We start from the raw sequence: 16,055 nt of genomic DNA, 5'->3' as shown, positions 1-16,055 counted from the left end.
ACCATGCCACACGATGCCAGCAAACACCATGCCACACAATGCCAGCAAACACATGCCACACAATGTCAGCAAACACCATGCCACACAATGTCAGCAAACACCATGCCACACAATGCCAGCAAACACCATGCCACACAATGCCAACAAACACCATGCCACATAATGCCAGCAAACACCATACCACACAATGCCAGCAAACACCATGCCACACAATGCCAACAAACACCATGCCACACAATGCCAACAAACACCATGCCACACAATGCCAACAAACACCATGCCACACAATGCCAACAAACACCATGCCACACAATGCCAACAAACACCATGCCACACAATGCCAGCAAACACCATGCCACACAATGCCAGCAAACACCATGCCACACAATGCTACAATAAGTATCTGGTTGGTTGCCCAGGGAACAGTGTTCAGTAAGAGCATTGCTGAGTCCCTGTAGAGGTGCCAGAAGGATGGTGTAACTCAGGGCAGCTTGTACGTTCTAGACTTGTTCAATACGGTTAAGGTCTGGTGACTTGGCTGGTTACACAATTGGAGACTAATGTTTTCTGCTTTTTGTAGGCATCAACAGCCCTGGCACATTGAACTCTTGCATTATTGCCCATGGGGATGAAACTCTGTTCAATTGTGACTGCATATTTTCTCTTGCACATATCCAGAATGTCATTCCTGCTATCTTGCTGTGGGATATGGAGATTGGTTCTTCCAGCTCTACTGATCCATGCTAAATCATGATTGACTTCCCCCTTAGTAGTCATGTTCAGCTACGTTGGAAAAATATTTCTCATTGTCCTTGCCACACTTGGGCACAAACATGTGTGAAGTATTGACAATATCTCCATCTATCAGTGAATGAAAAGTTCTGGATCCAGCTCTGTGACTGTGATGTCTGGTCAAATACCTGGCCATCTAGATTGAAGACCAGCCTTGTGGAGACACACTGTCCAACCTTTAGAAGGTCATGTCTGGGAGCAGTCAGATGACATGGCAATCAGAAGAAACCTGTCTTCCTACTGTGTAATGGAACATTGTCAGCTGGTAGCTGACCTCACTGTCCGTCATATACATACAAAATACACAGGATTGCAAGTACCTTGTGACCATGGCTGCATGCCTCTGTTTGTTCCTCATGAAACACAGATCTCACAGAGGTTTCCTGATCACTGTGTACTGGGCTATATCTATGTCTGGTTGTTGGATGCATCATGTTGTTTATATCATCAGATCCTGGAATGGTATATGTACTTGCTGCCAACTGTCACCTGTTTCACATGGTGTTTCTTGTTGTGGAAGTTGTTTGTAGCCAACAAAGGGAGATGACAAACTTCCGAGCATGGATGATGCACATATGCATCTGCACAGTTATTTATGTGTTGGCCACTCATTAGTGGGTAGGGTTCACCCAAATGTCACCAGCATTTCACAGGTTATTAGGATTACCAGAACTTATGTCAGGATGTTTGCCATAGAATGTGTTTGGAATTATTTTTATAGAGTTGTCAGACAATTTTTTATTGGCCTGTGAAAATCTGACTTCCAACATGTCCTTGTATGTTATTTTTATCATGTTGCATGTGTACTTAGAAATCTTCATTTGTGTGTGTTTTGGTTTCAGAGAATTGTGAAGACTTTGGAAGAACATCTGGAGAAATATGGCGTCAAAGCTTAACAAGTTGTCAGGGCAGTAGCAGCATCCTGTGTTGATCCTGCAGCTGATATTACAACTGTATTGAAGGCTTTGTGTAATATGTTAATCATCAAGCAGAGAGAACTATATTGATGTGAAATGTTCTAGTGTGTCATCATGCTTGTAATCTGCCCCTCAAATTTACCATGTGTTTACCCCAGCATATGTTATTTATTGCGTTGTAGATATTGCAGGCTGTTTCACCATATGTTGGTTTATGTGTTCTCTGATACACTAAAGCATCCATAATGCGGAGACTGCTTTGTGTTTTCATTGTTAATAGTTAAGTCTCTGAAGTCCTTTTCTGAAGTTTCTCCCAGTCCTTTACTGCTGAGTGTTTTCCACATGGGAATGTTCCTGTTTGGGTTGTTGTTATAGTTGAGAGGATGAGGCGAGGTTTACATGGTGTGTGTCTCAAAGGCAATAGGTGGATTTTCCATTTGTTTATAAACAACATAATTGATAGTTGATCTATCTCACAGTGATAAGTCCACCATCATCAAGGATCAAACATTGTCAAACAATTCACTTTTCAAACTTCTTTGAGACTTTGAGAAATCTGAGGGTTACATAGATTTTTCATAATGTTCCCAATTTTAGATCAATTATTTCCTGTTATGTCCTATTTCTACTGGTTGCCACTATCATCACTGATGGAAAGTCATCAGAAGTCATCACAAACAAATGTCATACCTTTTACATTGATGATATTCAACAGTTTATACCTACTATTTCTCAGTGATGAGAAACGACTAATACTGACCATCATGTTTAGATGACCTGGGCTAAACTAAAACCCCAGTGGTCAGTCCAGCACCAGATGAGTCTTGCACGTATAGATCGTATCAGAGCCTGACAGTTTTATGGTGAAACCACATGTAATATTACTTATTGGCATGACATGAATAACTTGCTTGACAATGGTAATACCAACCTGCTGGCAGTAAACATAATTGCTAGAGTATGAGTGTCATGAAGATGATAGATATGCTAGATATTTGTGCATGGAGGCCAAGTAATAGTCCATTATGCCATTATATTTCTGTCATTCAGTCCTTGTTCTCATTGAGAACACAAGGAGGAGACATCTGTGCTGCTGAAGCGGGGAGGACCTTTACTCCTGATACAGATGACTGATGTGGACAGCATGTATATTGTGTTCTCTTTGTTACAGGTTCAAATCAAAGACTGAAGAATAATATAATTTTTTTCAGTTTAAAATGTTTGGTGAGAATTTTAGGGCATATATCATCTGTTTAAGATGCTCAAAATATTTCCTATTCACCATGTATTTTCAAGGTAACACATTATCTTGTGTGTACATTGTGTATTGTTTATTTCCTCAGCCAAAATTGAACCTGAAACCCATGACTGAATCTTTTTGTCGGAGACACAGGATCAGTTTGTCCAAGAACTGATACAATGGTGTTTCTATGATGTTTCATCAACATTGATGGTATCGTCAGTAGGCATCATAGCACCTGGAGAAAAGTAAACAGGTATTGGACTTGATAAACAGAATGCCTCCATGTGACATTTGTTCTGAGCACAGTGCTAGAATAGGACTTTATTTGTTTTGCCTCTTCATATCAAGCCATAGAGCAGAGTTAGCCATGTTGTGTAGGATGTTAGAATTCATTGTATAGACTTAATGAAACATTCCTAAGTCCAGTCAGCAAGCGTCTGCAGGATGAAATATTTTCCTATCAGTTCTTGAAGAAAACGTGTGCTTTATGAATATCTGACCAGCTACTACCGTGCACTGTTAGGCGTGGTGACCAGAGACATTTACTACAGTTACATTTAAGATCAGGGACTGTATGTTTCTGTTGGCAACACCCACTTCTCTGACATTCATATCTTGGCATTCCAACACACATACTTGAAGCATACAGTTGTGTATGTTCTGAAGCTGTTGACATTTATGCCAGGATATACCAGTGGTCCTTGTGAGTCCAGGTATCCTTAACTCATTTTACTTGGAGTGAGGTTTGTCTGTCTGTGGTCCACACACTGCCAGGCTAACATAGACTGAGACAATTCAAGTTTTAATCAGGAAACCTGGACAGTATATTTACTGATCAATACCAATCACTTATGAGAGGTCGGTCTCACCAGATGTACAATATTCAGGCTGACAGCAGTGTGACTGCTAGCTCCTCATGTCAACCCGTTACATTCAGGCTGAGGGAGTTCTGTGTCTGTAGATTCAGATTGTTTTTTCTGAGGTAGAAGACAGTGGAGCAGTTTACACATTACTCAAGATATCTTTCATCTTGATGTTGATGATGCTGAATATGATGACCAAATAATGCCTGCTTTAAGAAAGAAGTTTGTTCATTACAGGGTGATTAATCTTTGATAATTAGTGTAACTTTGAAGCAAGTAATCTTGCTTTATTGTTGAGGTGGCGAGTACACTGGTCAAACAGTTATCTCAGCTTGATAATATTGGAGAAACACACCAGTTCATTCTGTTAGCTGATGTACATTTGTCACCTAACCAGGATTTTGATAACATATTGAATTGGTGGTCAACAATTACTCTTGCTAGAAAGACATTTATTCAGAAATGATGGTCATAGGATCTCATTTGGTGGAACCTCAATCATTTTAAGATGACAGCTGTAAACTGTCAGTCCATAATGATCACTTTGTGAGGAGGGAAATTGAAGAACTGATATGTCAAGAGGCCATCACAGGTTGATGAGAAACTGTTATTGATCGTCACTATAGCTTGAACAGACATTCTGACTCTGGCTAACAGTTCCATGTGTTGGCTGTCCAGCAGAGCTCCACTACTGGAGGCACTATGTACCTGGTCTGAGTAACCCAACTCTGAAACTCAACATGTTACCTGCGCAAAACTGCTTTTTGTCCATCATTAAAAAACTGCTACATCAGTATCTTGGAGGTAAGAAACAAGGATTACTATCATTGCTGTGTAGGATTCACAGGTATATTACCTGGATATTGCAGTGGTAGCCGTATTAAACTGACACAGAAGCGATATCATGAGGTTGTTGTGTGGTGGTTTGTGGGTGGATTTTGGAAGAACGTTTTGTTGTAACACACAAGAGTTGACAGTGCATGTACACCGTTGAACGTCTTAGACAACTGATGAACTATGTGGATTTATGGATTATCTTTGTAATGTATGATGTACTGATAACTTATGAGCTTTGGCAAAAAAACTTACAAATTCATTCTGGTAATCAGTAATTCCAAGTTGTGAAGTGATTAATCTGTGTTATAGCCCAGGACATCACTTTTCACTAATATCACTGACTGACTGACTGACTGAGTATGGTTTTATGCCGTTTTTAGCAGTAATCCAGCAATATCACGGCTGGGGACACCATACATGGGCTTCACAAATTGTACCCATGTGGGGAATTGAACCCGGGCCTTCAGCGTGACGAGCGAACGCTGTAACCACTAGGCTACCCCACCGCCCGTTCGCTAATATCAGATGACTTGAAAGTATCTATGATTTCATAAACTATGAAGACCATCTCATGTTCTCTATGTCACATCTTATCTTTCCAACTAAACATACAGTGTTAAGAATAGTTTACATGCACTCCTCCACAGTGTATTGCCATTGTTGATGATATTCAGTTTTATGCCTGTAAACTTTAGTTTTCATGAGGTCGGTGGGGTAGCCAATTGGTTAGAGCGTCATGCCGAAGACCCCGGGTTTGATTCCCCACATGGGTACAATTGTGTGAAGCCCATTTCTGGTGTCCCCCATCGTGATATTGTTAAAAGCGGTGTAAAACCATATTCAGTCAGTCAGTTTTCATGATCTAGACCTTCTCTAAACTCTTATCCTATTGTGTGTGGTATTGTAATGTGGCAGCATTGAGGTATGTGTTGTTACATGTGTCTTGTATCTGTAAAGTTTGTCTGAAAGACTACATGTTAACTACTAAGTACACGCAAGACAACTTGTAACTCCACATTGCCAGTCTCTAACACAGGAAGTGATCATCTTGTTCATTGGTCTGCAGTATCCTGTTTACAAGGTCATGACCCTGTGGAAGGTTCAGTGGTTCTAGCACAGTAACTCAAACCGTACACAAGGCTGGTAGAGGGGGGTTCAGTATATACAACAACATTTGATGGGGCCATGTAGGGACCAAGTCTCACGGAAAGGTTGCAATTAGTGGTTGTGTTATGTGAAGAAGATCTTAAGTTGTAACACAAAGTTTACCTGTAACAATCAAAGTTACAATATCTTGCATATGCAGTATGTGCGCAGTATCAACAAAATACATGGTTTTCTTACATCAGAATTAGTGTTGTTTCTCTAATTTCAGCATACGTTTCATTTTTTGTCTTGCTCTGTGTACTATTGGATGTATGAGTGTCAACAAGTAAGCCAGTAGGAAATAGACATTCTCTTCAGTGATTTCTATCAACTATCCTCACCACAGTGTCAACATATCTGATAGGATTCCACAATATGTAAAAACCTACTGTATTTGAGTCTTTTACGGCTTGTTGTTGGTTATCAGCTGGTGGACCTATTTTTGTGATTGTTCTGTTTATCATATATATAAAAGGATTCATGTGTTCTGAGTCTCACACAGAGAAGCACACATAGATGATATCATTCTGCAAGTCAAGATGGATTCTGGCTAGAGGTGTCTTCATGTTTGGGGACAGATGGAAGTCTGATGAAGCAAGGTCTGGAGAATAGGAAAGCATTTGTAGCCATGGCAGTCACTGATTTGTGCACACATGCGTTGAAAGCACACATTTTCTCACCTCCCCATATCTCTGAGTCATCACATAATTACCTCAAAAGTGCAGCATGATATGCTCTATATATTATGAGATCTTTTGGGATATAATCCACCATGATGAAATCTTCAGCAATTCCAGAACTCCCGAGGTCAGAACCTCTCCAGCTTATAGGGCAATCTTTGCCTTCTTTGGTGGTTTGATGCCAGCAACTTTAACTGTTTTGATTGATGTTTCTGGATTAGCTTCAAATGGAGCTATTCATTCATGAGACATGTGGTGCATAGTTCATTTGGATTTAATGGCAGGTGGTTTGGGATACGAAGAGGTGATACTTTTTTCCTTGCCAAAGTCTTGTTGATGATGGTGTGCACTCCTAGGCAAATGGCCACTGAACTAGTAATATGACAGTCAGTTATTCACAGGTCTGTCAGCAGCATATTGTGGATTCTCTAGATCATCTCAGTGACACGTCTTTCAGTTGCTGGACTGGGGTCATCTTCTGATCTTACCCAGCCATGCTTAAACTCATCTCTTTCCCAGGACCAGGACCATCCCCCATCTCCCTGTCTCCCATGTACCATATCCCCATCCCCTCCTCCCACATCCTTCCCCCTCTCCCCCATCTTTCTTTCTTTGAACCCCCCCACCTCCCATCCCTCTCCCTCCCCTTTTGGTATTAAACACTTACCCTGCAAGTTTGTTTTGCATACTCCTCGAGTTTGTCCATTTTCCAAAAGCCACAGACTAGGTCTTATTTTAATAACAGCAAAAGTAATTCAGGTTTTTGTGGATGTGCCTTTGTAACATTCTGTAATATCAACATTAATTGTTATGCATTGCCTTCAGTGTAAGGCTCAGAACGTATAGTCAACACTGATCAGTTTGTGGTTTGTATGATGATATGTGAGAAACTTACCTGGACAAAGGGTATTGTTAATTCAGATCAGTGAGTCATGGAACAGTTTGTTGCTTGCCAAGTCTTGCTTGTGTTAATGTTGATTATGTTTAATTAACAAGGCGATGTGTGATGAGTAGGTGGCAGAATGATATATCTGCATGTTTGTAGCAGCAACAGCTACAGCAGCATTGCAAGTAGAATACTGTCTTGTCCCTCCAAACTTCATTCCGTCCTATATATTACATGTTATTAAGTCTTTATTTTGTATTTTAATATAATTTACATATATGTACATTGTTATTGTTTAGGTTACAATTGAAACCTACATTTGCAATTACTTGAGTTGTAAATATCTTGCCAATAAACTGTCATGAGTTTTAAATGTATTGTTTAATGCTTCAGAACATACAAGAATACATCTTTAGCATGAACATAAGAAAGTATTAAATGGTAGGTTAATAAAGCCTGTAGGGGCACTTGAGGGTTGGGCGACATATATTCAGCAATGGATTTAGTAAACTATTATTTTAGGCTTCTCATGGTGGTTAGATTGTGTTGTCAGTTTCTCCTGCCCAGCAGGGCTATCAGTACAGGCTCACTCCACAGAAAGTATGTCACAGTCCTCAGATACGGGTGGAATCCCCTGCCATTCCTCCAGTTGTGCTTGCAGTCAGCACTGTCTATTGATTACAACTGACAGAGAGACAGCTGACTTCTACTCCATACACTATGATGTTTCACAGCGAATCCGCTCTTACCTGAGAGACAGCTGACTTCTACTCCATACACTATGATATTTCACAGTCAATCCACTCTTACACGGAGAGACAGCTGACTTCTACTCCATACACTATGATATTTCACAGTCAATCAACTCTTACACGGAGAGACAGCTGACTTCTACTCCATACACTATGATATTTCACAGTCAATCCACTCTTACACGGAGAGACAACTGACTTCTGCTCCATACACTATGATATTTCACAGTCAATCCACTCTTACACGGAGAGACAGCTGACTTCTCCATACACTATGATATTTCACAGTCAATCCACTCTTACACGGAGAGACAGCTGACTTCTACTCCAAACAATATGATATTTCACAGTCAATCCACTCTTAAACAGAGAGACAGCTGACTTCTACTCCAGACAATATGATATTTCTCATTCAATCCACTCTTACACGGAGAGACACAGCTGACTTCTACTCCAGACACATATGATATTTCATCTCTCAGTCAATCCACTCCTACACGGAGAGACAGCTGACTTCTACTCCAGACAATATGATATTTCTCATTCAATCCACTCTTACACGGAGAGACAACTGACTTCTACTCCAGGCAATATGATATTTCTCATCCAATCCACTCTTACACGGAGAGACAACTGACTTCTACTCCAAACAATATGATATTTCACAGTCAATCCACTCTTACACGGAGAGACAGCTGACTTCTACTCCAAACAATATGATATTTCTCATTCAATCCACTCTTACACGGAGAGACAGCTGACTTCTACTCCATACAATATGATATTTCATATTCAATCCGCCTTCCGACACGGAGAGACAACTGATTTCTACTCCAGACAATATGATATTTCGCAGTCAATCCACTCCTACACGGAGAGACAGCTGACTTCTACTCCAGACAATATGATATTTTCAGATTCAATCCACTCCGACACGGAGAGACAACTGACTTCTACTCCAGGCAATATGATATTTCTCATCCAATCCACTCTTACACGGAGAGACAACTGACTTCTACTCCAAACAATATGATATTTCACAGTCAATCCACTCTTACACGGAGAGACAGCTGACTTCTACTCCAAACAATATGATATTTCTATTCAATCCACTCTTACACGGAGAGACAGCTGACTTCTACTCCATACAATATGATATTTCACATTCAATCTGCTCCGACACGGAGAGACAACTGATTTCTACTTCATACAATATGATATTTCTCATTCAATCCAATCTTACACGGAGAGACAGCTGACTTCCTACTCCATACACTATGATATTTCACAGTCAATCCACTCTTACACGGAGAGACAGCTGACTTCTACTCCATACACTATGATATTTCACAGTCAATCCACTCTTACACGGAGAGACAGCTGACTTCTACTCCAGACAATATGATATTTCTGCAGTCAATCCACTCCGACCACGGAGAGACAGCTGACTTCTACTCCATACAATATGATATTTCTCATTCAATCCACTCCGACACGGAGAGACAACTGACTTCTACTCCAGACAATATGATATTTCTCATCCAATCCACTCTTACACGGAGAGACAACTGACTTCTACTCCAAACAATATGATATTTCACAGTCAATCCACTCTTAAACGGAGAGACAACTGACTTCTACTCCATACACTATGATATTTCACAGTCAATCCACTCCTACACGGAGAGACAGCTGAATTCTACCCATACACTGATATTTCACAGTCAATCCACTCTTACACGGAGAGACAGCTGACTTCTACTCCAAACAATATGATATTTCACAGTCAATCCACTCTTACACGGAGAGACAGCTGACTTCTACTCCAGACAATATGATATTTCTCATTCAATCCACTCTTACACGGAGAGACAGCTGACTTCTACTCCATACAATATGATATTTCGCATTCAATCCGCTCCGACACGGAGAGACAACTGATTTCTACTTCATACAATATGATATTTCTCATTCAATCCACTCTTACACGGAGAGACAGCTGACTTCCTACTCCATACACTATGATATTTCACAGTCAATCCACTCTTACACGGAGAGACAGCTGACTTCTACTCCAGACAATATGATATTTCTCATTCAATCCACTCTGACACGGAGAGACAACTGACTTCTACTCCATACAATATGATATTTCTCATCCAATCCACTCCTACACGGAGAGACAGCTGACTTCTACTCCATACAATATGATATTTCGCATTCAATCCACTCCTACACGGAGAGACAACTGATTTCTACTCCAGACAATATGATATTTCTCATTCAATCAACTCCGACACGGAGAGACAGCTGACTTCTACTCCATACAATATGATATTTCGCAGTCAATCCACTCTTACATGGAGAGACAACTGACTTCTAGTCCAGACAATATGATATTTCGCATTCAATCCACTCTTACACGGAGAGACAACTGATTTCTACTCCATACAATATGATATTTCTCATTCAATCCACTCTTACACGGAGAGACAACTGATTTCTACTCCAGACAATATGATATTTCGCATTCAATCCACTCTGACACAGAGACAGCTGACTTCTACTCCATACACTATGACATTTCTCATTCAATCCACTCTTACACGGAGAGACAACTGACTTCTACTCCTGACAATATGATATTTCTCATTCAATCCACTCTTACACTGAGAGACAACTGACTTCTACTCCAGACAATATGATATTTCTCATTCAATCCACTCCGACACCGAGAGACAACTGACTTCTACTCCAAACAATATATTCCTCATCCAATCCACTCTTACACGGAGAGACAGCTGACTTCTACTCCATACAATATGATATTTCTCATTCAATCCACTCTTACACGGAGAGACAACTGACTTCTACTCCATACAAAATGATATTTCGCAGTCAATCCACTCTTACACGGAGAGACAGCTGACTTCTACTCCAAACAATATGATATTTCTCATTCAATCCACTCTTACACGGAGAGACAGCTGACTTCTACTCCATACAATATGATATTTCACATTCAATCCGCTCCGACACGGAGAGACAACTGATTTCTACTCCAGACAATATGATATTTCGCAGTCAATCCACTCCTACACGGAGAGAGACAGCTGACTTCTACTCCAGACAATATGATATTTCGCATTCAATCCACTCCGACACGGAGAGACAACTGACTTCTACTCCAGGCAATATGATATTTCTCATCCAATCCACTCTTACACGGAGAGACAACTGACTTCTACTCCAAACAATATGATATTTCACAGTCAATCCACTCTTACACGGAGAGACAGCTGACTTCTACTCCAAACAATATGATATTTCTCATTCAATCCACTCTTACACGGAGAGACAGCTGACTTCTACTCCATACAATATGATATTTCACATTCAATCCGCTCCGACACGGAGAGACAACTGATTTCTACTTCATACAATATGATATTTCTCATTCAATCCAATCTTACACGGAGAGACAGCTGACTTCCTACTCCATACACTATGATATTTCACAGTCAATCCACTCTTACACGGAGAGACAGCTGACTTCTACTCCATACACTATGATATTTCACAGTCAATCCACTCTTACACGGAGAGACAGCTGACTTCTACTCCAGACAATATGATATTTCGCAGTCAATCCACTCCGACACGGAGAGACAGCTGACTTCTACTCCATACAATATGATATTTCTCATTCAATCCACTCCGACACGGAGAGACAACTGACTTCTACTCCAGACAATATGATATTTCTCATCCAATCCACTCTTACACGGAGAGACAACTGACTTCTACTCCAAACAATATGATATTTCACAGTCAATCCACTCTTAAACGGAGAGACAACTGACTTCTACTCCATACACTATGATATTTCACAGTCAATCCACTCCTACACGGAGAGACAGCTGAATTCTACTCCATACACTGATATTTCACAGTCAATCCACTCTTACACGGAGAGACAGCTGACTTCTACTCCAAACAATATGATATTTCACAGTCAATCCACTCTACACGGAGAGACAGCTGACTTCTACTCCAGACAATATGATATTTCTCATTCAATCCACTCTTACACGGAGAGACAGCTGACTTCTACTCCATACAATATGATATTTCGCATTCAATCCGCTCCGACACGGAGAGACAACTGATTTCTACTTCATACAATATGATATTTCTCATTCAATCCACTCTTACACGGAGAGACAGCTGACTTCCTACTCCATACACTATGATATTTCACAGTCAATCCACTCTACACGGAGAGACAGCTGACTTCTACTCCAGACAATATGATATTTCTCATTCAATCCACTCTGACACGGAGAGACAACTGACTTCTACTCCATACAATATGATATTTCTCATCCAATCCACTCCTACACGGAGAGACAGCTGACTTCTACTCCATACAATATGATATTTCGCATTCAATCCACTCCTACACGGAGAGACAACTGATTTCTACTCCAGACAATATGATATTTCTCATTCAATCAACTCCGACACGGAGAGACAGCTGACTTCTACTCCATACAATATGATATTTCGCAGTCAATCCACTCTTACATGGAGAGACAACTGACTTCTAGTCCAGACAATATGATATTTCGCATTCAATCCACTCTTACACGGAGAGACAACTGATTTCTACTCCATACAATATGATATTTCTCATTCAATCCACTCTTACACGGAGAGACAACTGATTTCTACTCCAGACAATATGATATTTCGCATTCAATCCACTCTGACACAGAGAGACAGCTGACTTCTACTCCATACACTATGACATTTCTCATTCAATCCACTCTTACACGGAGAGACAACTGACTTCTACTCCTGACAATATGATATTTCTCATTCAATCCACTCTTACACTGAGAGACAACTGACTTCTACTCCAGACAATATGATATTTCTCATTCAATCCACTCCGACACGGAGAGACAACTGACTTCTACTCCAAACAATATATTCCTCATCCAATCCACTCTTACACGGAGAGACAGCTGACTTCTACTCCATACAATATGATATTTCTCATTCAATCCACTCTTACACGGAGAGACAACTGACTTCTACTCCATACAAAATGATATTTCGCAGTCAATCCACTCTTACATGGAGAGACAACTGACTTCTACTCCATACAATATGATATTTCTCATTCAATCCACTCCGACACGGAGAGACAACTGACTTCTACTCCATACAATATGATATTTCTCATTCAATCCACTCCAACACGGAGAGACAACTGAATTCTACTCCAGACAATATGATATTTCACAGTCAATCCACTCTTACACGGAGAGACAACTGACTTCTACTCCAGACAATATGATATTTCTCATTCAATCCACTCCGACACGGAGAGACAGCTGACTTCTACTCCAGACAATATGATATTTCTCATTCAATCCACTCTTACACGGAGAGACAACTGATTTCTACTCCAGACAATATGATATTTCTCATTCAATCAACTCCGACACGGAGAGACAACTGACTTCTACTCCATACAATATGATATTTCGCAGTCAATCCACTCTTACATGGAGAGACAACTGACTTCTAGTCCAGACAATATGATATTTCGCATTCAATCCACTCTTACACGGAGAGACAACTGACTTCTACTCCAAACAATATGATATTTCACAGTCAATCCACTCTTACACGGAGAGACAGCTGACTTCTACTCCAAACAATATGATATTTCTCATTCAATCCACTCTTACACGGAGAGACAGCTGACTTCTACTCCATACAATATGATATTTCACATTCAATCCGCTCCGACACGGAGAGACAACTGATTTCTACTCCAGACAATATGATATTTCGCAGTCAATCCACTCCTACACGGAGAGACAGCTGACTTCTACTCCAGACAATATGATATTTCGCATTCAATCCACTCCGACACGGAGAGACAACTGACTTCTACTCCAGGCAATATGATATTTCTCATCCAATCCACTCTTACACGGAGAGACAACTGACTTCTACTCCAAACAATATGATATTTCACAGTCAATCCACTCTTACACGGAGAGACAGCTGACTTCTACTCCAAACAATATGATATTTCTCATTCAATCCACTCTTACACGGAGAGACAGCTGACTTCTACTCCATACAATATGATATTTCACATTCAATCCGCTCCGACACGGAGAGACAACTGATTTCTACTTCATACAATATGATATTTCTCATTCAATCCAATCTTACACGGAGAGACAGCTGACTTCCTACTCCATACACTATGATATTTCACAGTCAATCCACTCTTACACGGAGAGACAGCTGACTTCTACTCCATACACTATGATATTTCACAGTCAATCCACTCTTACACGGAGAGACAGCTGACTTCTACTCCAGACAATATGATATTTCGCAGTCAATCCACTCCGACACGGAGAGACAGCTGACTTCTACTCCATACAATATGATATTTCATTCAATCCACTCCGACACGGAGAGACAACTGACTTCTACTCCAGACAATATGATATTTCTCATCCAATCCACTCTTACACGGAGAGACAACTGACTTCTACTCCAAACAATATGATATTTCACAGTCAATCCACTCTTAAACGGAGAGACAACTGACTTCTACTCCATACACTATGATATTTCACAGTCAATCCACTCCTACACGGAGAGACAGCTGAATTCTACTCCATACACTGATATTTCACAGTCAATCCACTCTTACACGGAGAGACAGCTGACTTCTACTCCAAACAATATGATATTTCACAGTCAATCCACTCTTACACGGAGAGACAGCTGACTTCTACTCCAGACAATATGATATTTCTCATTCAATCCACTCTTACACGGAGAGACAGCTGACTTCTACTCCATACAATATGATATTTCGCATTCAATCCGCTCCGACACGGAGAGACAACTGATTTCTACTTCATACAATATGATATTTCTCATTCAATCCACTCTTACACGGAGAGACAGCTGACTTCCTACTCCATACACTATGATATTTCACAGTCAATCCACTCTTACACGGAGAGACAGCTGACTTCTACTCCAGACAATATGATATTTCTCATTCAATCCACTTCTGACACGGAGAGACAACTGACTTCTACTCCATACAATATGATATTTCTCATCCAATCCACTCCTACACGGGAGAGACAGCTGACTTCTACTCCATACAATATGATATTTCGCATTCAATCCACTCCTACACGGAGAGACAACTGATTTCTACTCCAGACAATATGATATTTCTCATTCAATCAACTCCGACACGGAGAGACAGCTGACTTCTACTCCATACAATATGATATTTCGCAGTCAATCCACTCTTACATGGAGAGACAACTGACTTCTAGTCCAGACAATATGATATTTCGCATTCAATCCACTCTTACACGGAGAGACAACTGATTTCTACTCCATACAATATGATATTTCTCATTCAATCCACTCTTACACGGAGAGACAACTGATTTCTACTCCAGACAATATGATATTTCGCATTCAATCCACTCTGACACAGAGAGACAGCTGACTTCTACTCCATACACTATGACATTTCTCATTCAATCCACTCTTACACGGAGAGACAACTGACTTCTACTCCTGACAATATGATATTTCTCATTCAATCCACTCTTACACTGAGAGACAACTGACTTCTACTCCAGACAATATGATATTTCTCATTCAATCCACTCCGACACGGAGAGACAACTGACTTCTACTCCAAACAATATATTCCTCATCCAATCCACTCTTACACGGAGAGACAGCTGACTTCTACTCCATACAATATGATATTTCTCATTCAATCCACTCTTACACGGAGAGACAACTGACTTCTACTCCATACAAAATGATATTTCGCAGTCAATCCACTCTTACACGGAGAGAC

The 16,055-nt window shown here is 40.4% G+C and overlaps 1 protein-coding gene across 2 annotated transcripts in view; it reads left to right on the top strand.

The window, feature by feature from the left end:
- The window catches only part of LOC124285583 (fibronectin type 3 and ankyrin repeat domains protein 1-like), a 110,595-nt gene extending 108,634 nt beyond the window's left edge, over nucleotides 1–1,961 (top strand). For both annotated transcript variants that reach the window (XM_046721837.1, XM_046721838.1), the window contains exon 10: nucleotides 1,635–1,961. In XM_046721837.1, the coding sequence (XP_046577793.1) occupies nucleotides 1,635–1,688 (54 nt within the window). In that variant the 3' untranslated portion in view covers nucleotides 1,689–1,961. The remainder of the gene's footprint in view (nucleotides 1–1,634) is intronic.
- The last annotated feature ends 14,094 nt before the right edge of the window (nucleotides 1,962–16,055 follow it).

The sequence above is a fragment of the Haliotis rubra genome, unplaced genomic scaffold (genome assembly GCF_003918875.1).
Source record: "Haliotis rubra isolate DU_JTF1 unplaced genomic scaffold, ASM391887v1 Scf363, whole genome shotgun sequence".
Classification (NCBI taxonomy): Eukaryota; Metazoa; Mollusca; class Gastropoda; order Lepetellida; family Haliotidae; genus Haliotis; species Haliotis rubra.
Note: the sequence above shows the minus strand (reverse complement) of the source record. Positions and strands in the feature narration are given on the sequence as shown.